Source organism: Cetorhinus maximus, chromosome 3 (genome assembly GCF_964194155.1).
Source record: "Cetorhinus maximus chromosome 3, sCetMax3.hap1.1, whole genome shotgun sequence".
NCBI classification, from domain to species: domain Eukaryota; kingdom Metazoa; phylum Chordata; class Chondrichthyes; order Lamniformes; family Cetorhinidae; genus Cetorhinus; species Cetorhinus maximus.
Window position 1 is genome coordinate 99,225,178 of NC_135881.1, and position 9,640 is coordinate 99,234,817.

The 9,640-nt window shown below is 42.0% G+C and overlaps 1 protein-coding gene across 1 annotated transcript in view; it reads right to left on the reverse strand.

Moving 5' to 3' along the window:
• Window positions 1-9,393, reverse strand: part of LOC144674208 (kappaPI-actitoxin-Avd3d-like) — a gene marked incomplete at its 5' end in the record, with an annotated part of 46,142 nt that extends 36,749 nt beyond the window's left edge. Inside the window, 2 exons of the mRNA XM_078535668.1 lie at window positions 8,022-8,026; window positions 9,282-9,393. Coding sequence (XP_078391794.1) covers window positions 8,022-8,026; window positions 9,282-9,393 — 117 coding nt within the window. The remainder of the gene's footprint in view (window positions 1-8,021; window positions 8,027-9,281) is intronic.
• Between the last annotated feature and the right edge of the window lie 247 nt (window positions 9,394-9,640).

Genomic DNA, 9,640 nt, shown 5'->3' on the forward strand with positions numbered 1-9,640 from the left:
AATGAAGGATAATTGGAGGAATATTAAAACAATTACTTAAAACCTCAGGATAGACAAAGAAGGGAATTATGATGCTAAAGGAATCAGGAGAATTGGTGATTCAAGAAGAACCAAATAAGATTTCAGGTTGAACATTTCTCTAGAAATGATGATGACAGGAAGAAAACGAAGATATATCTCAGGGAGATTTTGATTGCAGGTCAAAATGTTCCTGCAGAGGATTTAGACGTCAATCAGGAATTACAAATAATGTGGAAAGTAAAAAAAAAAATTAATATTCAAAATCTGTTCTTAGTTTACACGCCAAAGGGTTGAAAAAATTAATAAGTTTCCATGTGCCATGGGGAAGTAGTATTCCAGTATTTCCAATACAAGTAGACCAAACGGACAGGCCAATGATATTTAGTAAACTTCAAAAATGAACTGCGTATTGGCCCCACGCGTTCCAAGGCATGAAGACCCACATTCAAAGGACCTCCTTACAGGACAGCAACCCGACTTTAAGTCAGACATCTCGTTAGACTGGTTTGGACATATGACCAAATCTGTAAAAGGGAATTAGTATATTCTTGTGGTCAAGGGTCTTTTCACCAAATGGGTACAGCTTACCTGCGTCTAAAAATCCTTCAGATAGGTGGAATTTTACGGGATTTTACAGTCCCGCCGAAGTCAATGGAGTTTAGATTGGTTCGTTGCATTTTACGGCCCAGTCCCAGCCACGATGGGGCAATAAAATTCCAGCAATTAATAACACCATAATCAGTCATCTTAAAATAAAAAGATACATACTGCTGTGGAAAGAGCTAAGATGTTAATTAACTCTGGTGTTAATGAAACCAACTGGATATTGTATACTGGGAGATTTGATCACCTGACCTCTCACCTCCAACTACCTGCATTAGCTCTTGTCCCTGATGTCTCAAATGTAAAATTCTTATCCTCTCTTTAATCCCTTCACAGCCTCATCCCTCTCCATCTCTGAAATCTCCTCCAACCTAAACCAACGCTCCAGCCAATGCTTATGGTCAGCTCTCCATTCCTGACTCCTGGCTCTTGGGGCAGGATTTCCCGGTTGGCGAATGGGGGGCGGGGCATGCTCCCCGACACGAAAAATGATGCTCAATGACGTTGGGCGGAATTCCCGACTTCACCCTGCGACATTTCAATTTTCAGGTCGGCAGGGGCTCAGCCGAATCAGCTGTGCACCCGCCGACTTTTCAATGGCCTATTGAGGCCATTGACAAACTCGTTAACATCATTAATGGACTTGCCCGTCCAACCTTAAGGTTGGTGGGCAGGCCGGGAGCCCTGGCAGGCTGCAGAGAAAGCGTGAAACCTCATCCACGGTCGGGATGAGGTTTCATGTAGGTTTTTAAAAATTTAATAAAAGATTAACTAAAAGTGATGGACATGTCCCAACCACTGTGACAGTGTCACATGAGGGGACATGTCAGGGAAATTTCATTTTTCCATTTTTAGCATTTTTACATTTGGAGCCGATCTCCCTGAGGCAGCACTTAGCCTCAAGGAGTTGAGTGTGTTCTTTTGCACGCATGCACGAAAGAGCGCACTCTCGGCTCAGGGGATTCCACTCCCCCCACCTGGTCTGGGATCTCTCCCACTTGTTGTGGGCAATCTTTTTCCTGCATAAAGACAGATGGACAGACTGTGAGCAGGATGAATGCTAAAGCAGACGATAAGCATGCATACCTGCTGTGGGTGCATCTGAGAATGCCTGGTGGTCCAGTTATTCTCATCTGCCAGTTTTTCCCACCACCCACCTCTGCAATGCCAACCTGTGCAGTGCACAACAAACAAAGGTGATCAAGGAGGCATGAGCCAGTGCGTACTGCAAGGTGTCAGGTGATTGGGCACGGCAGAAAAATCTCATTTTTAGCAAACCAATGGTCCCCTCTATAGTTACCATGGCTCACACTTTAACTCTCCTCTGTCTCAGAACATGGATGTCTGATCAGCATCATAAGCCACTCTTTAACAGATAACCCTTGTCTCCTATTAGCTAGTAATTTAGTTACATTGGGGCCTTGATCTGCGAGTGCCTGAGGAAATAGGCATGAGGGCTACACAGGAGGTACCACGTACGCGCCTGCAGAATGCTTAGTTTGTGAACACATTCTAATTACACACTCAGGGCTTGAAATTCTTGCCAGTTCACAAATTCCCCTGGCTTCCCAATGGGTGCCTTTATGGTCACATGAAGGCACTTGATGGCCCCTTGTGCATTAGAGAATCCCATGATGGCTCTTGGCCTGGCTGTCATCATCAGTGGTAAACCTTGTAAAGTTGTCCTCTCTCCTGAACAATGCATCAGTGACTATCTCGATTCAATGATGGGCTGATGATCGTGATATGCCACACAGATCTCCTCTTGATCCTTCAAAGGGTCCCCAGCAATAGAAGTTTAAGGCCACCATGATCTTCAGCCTAGTCATGGACGTGGTTCAAGCATGTGGCCTCATCAGGAGCTCTGTAAATAAAGTTTACTGCTTAATGTCTGGTACATCAAGTTTATTACAATAATAATATAATAACCAGAGTTTATTTACTGTACAAGATGCAAGGCACCAATCACTCATAAGGAGTTGGATAGACACGTTGTGTGTTCAGTTGTTAAGACAAGGCATATGAGAACTATTCTACATGGGTATAAAGCCTGAAGACATCAGAGCTGTGTGTTTGTGCTCTGCTCAAAATAAAAGTGAAATTAAACCTGGATCACATGACACATTTCCTCTCTAATGATGTCATGCTGCTATTCCTTGAAGACAGTGCCACAGGCTACAATACTGGCACTCTGTCATCTGAAGGTAATTTGAGATCTGCCTTTACTCTCTTCCTTCAGGGTAACATTGTCTCCTTGAGTGTCCCTGCCTATGCTCCACTCTGAGGCCTTCTGGCTCTTCAGCATCACCAGCTGTGTATGTGGTTGGCAAGCTGGTTGCTGCTGCCCCTGACCAGCTGTTCTCAACTCCCTCCTTCTCCTTCCCTCATCCTCACTTGAGGAGCCGCCTTTGGAGTGTACTATTCCACAGCTTATGTGCCTCCTTTTTTTCCAACCCTCCCTTTGATGGAACCTCCTTGGGTGAAGCCCCTCTTCCAAATGTCTCCCTTAAGCTGAACCCTTCACTGGCTCAATATCAGACATTTGCTCAGACTGCTCAGAAAACAATTTCTTCACCTCTCATGCAGTCTCAGCTGCAGCCTCCAACACCTCAATGTGCTCCTCTGATGTTGCCATTTAAACCACCATTATGCTCCTTCGATGACCCTGCCGTGATTGTCTCCTGCCCACTAAGGCTGTGCGACCTCTGTTAAATCACACAGGCAGCAAGAAATCACAGTGAATTCACAATTTAATTGACACAATGACAATGAGTTCATTATGTTATAATGTGCCTTCAAGGGATAGCAGCATGACATCACTGGAAGGGAAATGTGTCATGTGATCCAGTCTTAGTTTCACTTTTGTTTTGAGCAGAGCACAGATACATAGCTCTGATGTCTTCAAGCTTTATATCCATGTAGAATGGTTCTCATGTGCCTCACCTTAACAACTGGACCCACAACATGTTTACCCAATTCCTTATGAGTGATTGGTGCCTTGTGTCTTGTACACTAAATAAACCCTGGTTATTATATCATTATTGTAATAAATTTGGTGTACCAGGCAGGTTTATTGTTAGGAGCAGTAAACTTTATTTACAGAGCTCCTGATGAGGCTATTTGCTTGAACCAGGTCCATGACTCGAAAGCTCCAACCCTAAGGTTACCCGCAATTCATCTGTACAATCACATGATCCCCAAAACGGTATGAAAGGTTTTACTTGCAATCATTACATTCCCCCCTTTAATTTTGTTTTACATCTCTTATTTACAAGAATATCTTAATCCATAACATATACAAATATGTACAGTTCATGCGATTATAAGTTAAGTCTCTGAGGTGGTTTTCTAATTAGGTTAGAGCATTGTAGCTCTACGACTTGAGATTCTTTCATTAAATCGACTTGATCAAGAACTGCGGCACCAGGGACATCCTTAGACAATGGCAGTTCAGAATTATTTACGTCAACAGAGACACAGGTATGTCTATTCTATGTCAGTCTGGTACCTCATGGATCAAAGGTTTGACTTTGGTTTCAGGTGGAGTAACTGGTTGTTGGAGTGCCTCCCTGCTTCTTAGATGATCCGCATGTTTTCAAACGATTTGGTTTTCCACTTTCACTTAATATGACAAAGGTCCAGTTTCAGAGACAAATACCAGGAACCCAATTAGGTCCATTTCCAAAATTTTGCACAGAAACTGTCTCTCCCACAGAAAAATTTTCGCTCTTTGCTGTGAATATCATGATTCACTTTCTGACTATTCTGTTTCTTCTCTACCTCCCTCTAAGTTAGGGAACACCAGCTGATGTTTCATTTGTAATTCAGATGGTGTTGAATCCGTAGTTGCATGAGGAGTCATGCGATAGTTGAGAAGAAATCATGAAATTCGTGTTTCTAACGTACCTTTGGACAACCTTTTCATTCCTGTTTTAAAAGTTTGTACTGCTCTTTCGGCTAACCCATTGGATGAGAGATGGTATGGTGCTGTTTTGATATGTTTTATCCCATTTACGTTCATGAACCTCTGGAATTCCGTACTCATGAAAGCAGTACTGTTATCTAAAACAATGACTTCCGGTAGGCCATGTAGACTACAACATTGGCGCAGCTTTTCAATAGTTGCACACAATGTTGGTGATCTAACGTTATACACATCCATCCATTTAGATGATTACTAAAAATATGGTACCTAAAAATGGACCTACATAGTCTACACGTAGTCTAACCCAGGGAAAACCAGGCCACTCCCACGGACACAGTGGAGCTGAAACGGGCAACTTCTGTTGTTGCTGACACTAGAGACAGTGCTTGACCATTTTTTCTATATCACTGCCTATACCTGGCGACCAGCCATAGCTTTGTGCAAGCATCCTCATTTTTAAAATGCCTGGATGTGCACTGTGAAACTCTGTCAAGAGTGATTCTCTTCCCACAACAAGATTCCATCTTTACAACTTAATTCAGTTTTGCAGGCATACAATGGTTTTAACTCTCCAGAAACTTGTGCATTTGGCCATCCTTGCAATACCTGTCCTCAGACTCTTATAAAATTGGTCTTCGGACTCTTATAAAATTGTTCAATTCTTTACCTGCTTCGCACAGACAGGTCAGTAGTCCAGGGAATTCAACACAAATACAACTTCTTGTGGCACTGGAGCATGTATAATGCTATCTGGTAGAGGAAGGTGACTGAGGGTGTCTGCATTTGCAATATGGATATCCAGACAGTGCATAAAAGTGTACTCATGTGCCGACAAAATCAAAGCGAATCTTTGAATTCTGGCAGAGGCTATTGGCGGAATTGCTTTATCTTCACTAAATAAACCCATAAGTGGCTTGTGATCTGATGTATGGTTGAAAAAAAAGTGTACTTTTCAATCAACTGAAGTCACTTATTTGGGTCATCCAGTGGATGCCCAAGGGTTGCATCTAGTAGAGGAGAAAGTCAGGGTAATCAAAGAGGCGACCTCTCCTTCCAGTACCACTGAACTCAAATCTTTTTTGGGCATGATAAATTACCACAGTCCCTTCTTGCCAAATTTGTCTACAGTGTTAACCCCCTTACACTTATTAGTGAAGAAGAATCATAGATAGTCATGGAAGGTGCAAGAAGAAGAAGCCTTCTTAAAAGTCAAGAAGCTATTACACTCATCATGTCTGTTGGTACAATATTTGCATGGTCAACATTTCACCATAGTAATATTCAATCATACATCAGATCACAAGCCACTTATGGGTTTATTTAGCCTCCAAAAATCTCCTTAAAATCTTTCCTAGATTGGCCAAATGTTCGGCTTCCATTGACCCTGTGATCAGGACATCATCCAGGTACGCTATAACTCGGTAAGTCCTTGTGGTAGGCTTTCCATGGTCCTTTGGAAGATTGCACAGGCAGATGATACACCAAAAGATAGGCATGTATATTGGTCCAGGCCCTTGTGCATGTTGATTGTTACATACCCTCTAAATGTGCTGTCCAGCTCTAGCTGTTGGTATGCATGGCTCATGTCCAGTTTGATGCAGGATTTTCCTCCAGCTAGTTTAGTGTACAAATCTTCAATCCTCGGGATAGGATATTTGTCTAATTTAGCAGCCTTGTTCACAGTTAATTTTTATCCTTCGCAAATGCGAATAGTTTGATCTGGTTTCATCACAGGGACTATGGGCACTGTCCATTCTGAAAATTGGAATGGCTGGATTATCCCTAACTTCTCTAAACAACACAATTCTGCATCCACCTTCTCCTTTAGGGCATAAGGCACAGGTGTGGCCTTAAAGAATTAGGATGTTGCCTCCAAATTTACATATATTTTCGCTTGTAGGCCATTTATCTTCCCCAATTCATCATGGAATATGCTGTCATACTTTTTTAATAGCTCAGGAATTCCTCCTGTTCTGACTTGAAACATTTCTGACCAGTTGAGCTTAATTTCTTTTAATCAATCGCAGCCCAGAAGGCTAAGGCCTTCACCTGTTACAACAATCACAGGCAATCAAGCTATCTATTGCCTGTAGGATACAGGTACATGGCTATGCCTTTCACATGTATTGCCTCTCCAGTGTATATCTTCAGCTGAGCTGTGCATTGCTCCAGATTCAGTCGCTGGGCACCTTCACTTGGGTATTTAAATGTGTGTCCCCCCACCACTGTGGTCAATGCTCCTGTGACTACCTCCGTGACTAGAGGCTTCCCATTCACTTGAAGGGTGACGGTGATTGGTTCAGTTCACTGCCTTGACATTGTATTGGGAATGGATATCAGTATCAGCAGCTCTTGGCTCAGCTGTATATTCAATCGTCTTGGTCTGCTGTCTGATTGGCTGTCTTGATTTCACCCTGCTTTGCTTTATTACATGCCTTTTTTTGTGGCAGTAATGGCATTCTGCTTCCTTAAATCTGTAGGTTTCTAGTACGTGGTTACCCCCATATTGGTAAGAATTTAATTTCTGAGTCGCTGGTGAGATGCTTCGAGTATTCATTTTGTTTTTTGAGCAGTAGAAACTGTTTCCTGCTTTCCTGCTGTCTTTCTGGTTTTTTTGCCATGCCCAGTGGTAGGTTCCCACCCCAACTGAAGAATGGTGCCATGTTACACACTCTGTAAAGCCAGTGAGTCCCTCTCAGCACTCTCCATTGCTAGCGCTATTTCCATGGCGCGCTTCAAATCAATATTAACTTCTGCAAGTAAATGGTGCTGAATGGCGATTGTGTGTGCTGCAAACCAAACAATCTTGTAACATGTCATTGAGAGCATCTCCGAAGTTGTAGTGCTCAGTCAACTGTTTTAACTTCACAATATACTTTGCGATTGGCTCACCCGGGGCCCCTACACTTGATTCTTTACATGGTCATCAATGGCTTAGGCTGAAAATGTGTCTCCACGAGGTCTACTAGCTCATTAAAAGACTTGGAATTGAGCACATTTGGGGCCATCAGACTACATATGAGGTCGTATGTCTTGCTCCCGCAGAAACTTAGAAGGATGGCTTTCTGCTTCTCCTCCGCTGTCATTTTGTTTGCCACCTAGTAGAAACCTAGGCACTATAGTACTGACTCCAGCCTTCCATGGACGAGTCAAATGGGTCAATTCTGCCGAAGAGTGGCATGACTGGTGAGTATACTTTTCTTTTTTCTCTTAAAAAGTAAAATACTCACATTCAGGAGGTGAGGTGCAGTGATGGAGCTATCTATCCTGGTCGCCAATTGTAATAAACTTGGTGTACTGGACAGGTTTTTTGTTAGGAACAGTAAACTTTATTTACACAGCTCCTGATGAAGATACATGCTTGAACCAGGTTCACAACTAGAAAACTCCACCACTAACATTATCTGCACTTGGGGCTGATTCGTTTGTACAGTCACATGGTCCCCAAAACAGCATGAAAGATTTTACTTACAATCGCTACAATTATAATAACACAACACATAAAAAGGCCTGTATTGGAAGGCACACAGGCCTCTGACTTTTAGCCCCAATCCCCTTTTTTAATAGTTAACGTTTCGAGTCCAAATGACTCTTCAACAGAACTAAGGAAAAATAGAAGAGAAATATAAGCTGGTTTAAGGGGGGGTGGGACAGGTGGAGCTGGATAGAGGGCCAGTGATAGGTGGAGATAGCCAAAAGATGTCATAGACAAAAGGACAAAGAGGTGTTGATGGTGGTGATATTAGCTAAGAAATGTGCTAATAGGTGACATAATAGGTGATATGTCACCTATTAGCACATTTCTTAGCTAATATCACCACTGTCAACACCTCTTTCTCCTTTGGTCTATGACATCTTTTGGTTATCTCCACCTATCACTGGCCCTCTATCCAGCTCCACCTGTGTCGTCCCTCCACTTAAACCAGCTTATATTTCACCTCTCTTTTATTTTTCCTTAGTTCTGTTGAAGAGTCATTCAGACTCGAAACATTAACTGTATTCCTCTCCGCAGATGCTGTCAGACCTGCTGAGTTTTTCCAGGTATTTTTATTTTTGTTTTTGTTTTGGATTTCCAGCATCTGCAGTTTTTTGCTTTTAGCTTTCCCCTTTTTTAATATTTGAGTTGGATGTAATGATATCGGGGGTCTGACTCTATGTCACCACACCTGATTTTATGGCAGCATGGGAGGGACATTCACCCATTGTGCAAAAGTAAATCTCTGTCCTTAAAATCTAGGCATCATCAGTACAGGTGGAGCTGGGAGCAGATTCCCATCTAGCATAAGTCCCAATGAAAGGATGGGGTTTTACAAATTTGAAATCTTTCTTGGAAGTATAAGTTCAGAAAAAAAAAATCTAAAATTAATTCTTAGAAAATATTAAATCAGTACCACTAGACATAAACTTTTCTATAGAATGACCTGGCAAAGTATTTTGAAAACATTTTTTAGAAAGCTGGAAAGATCATATTGACAGAAATCCATTTAGCACAAGAATAAATGCAATTTTACATTTTGTTCTCTGAATTGGTCATTTGTAAGCGCCAGGTGCACACTTCAGTTTTTCAGCTATTCAAACTCTATTTAAAACTGTTCCGATAAGCAGGAACTCTCACCCTTCTTGTCCCATTTTCTTTTTCCTAAATGAACATGTCCTGTTGGCAAAGCAGCACATTACAAAACAGGAAAAAATGTTTGAAACTTACCTTTTCAATGTTGGCATTTCGATCTGCATTGTTTCATTGTTGCAAAGTTGTTTTCATTAGACCCACAGCCACCATACACAAATGACTGACATCTGTGAACGTTCTTGTTGTAAAAATAGCGAACAATCATGGCCCTACAGCGTCCGCTAACTCGTGGCAGTTCGCAGATTCTTCTGTCTAGAAACATACAAATTGCTGCATGTGACTTTTGTAAAATTTCCTGCTAAACTGATTTAGTAAACAGTGGTCTTGGTGCCTAGAAACACAATAAAACAACAGAAATCTAAACCATTACTGACTAGTAACATACCTGCAGAATGTGGAATTCAGAAAGGTGGCTGATCTTTGCCGGTGCAACATAAGGTGTGCGATAACTGTCTTAGTTC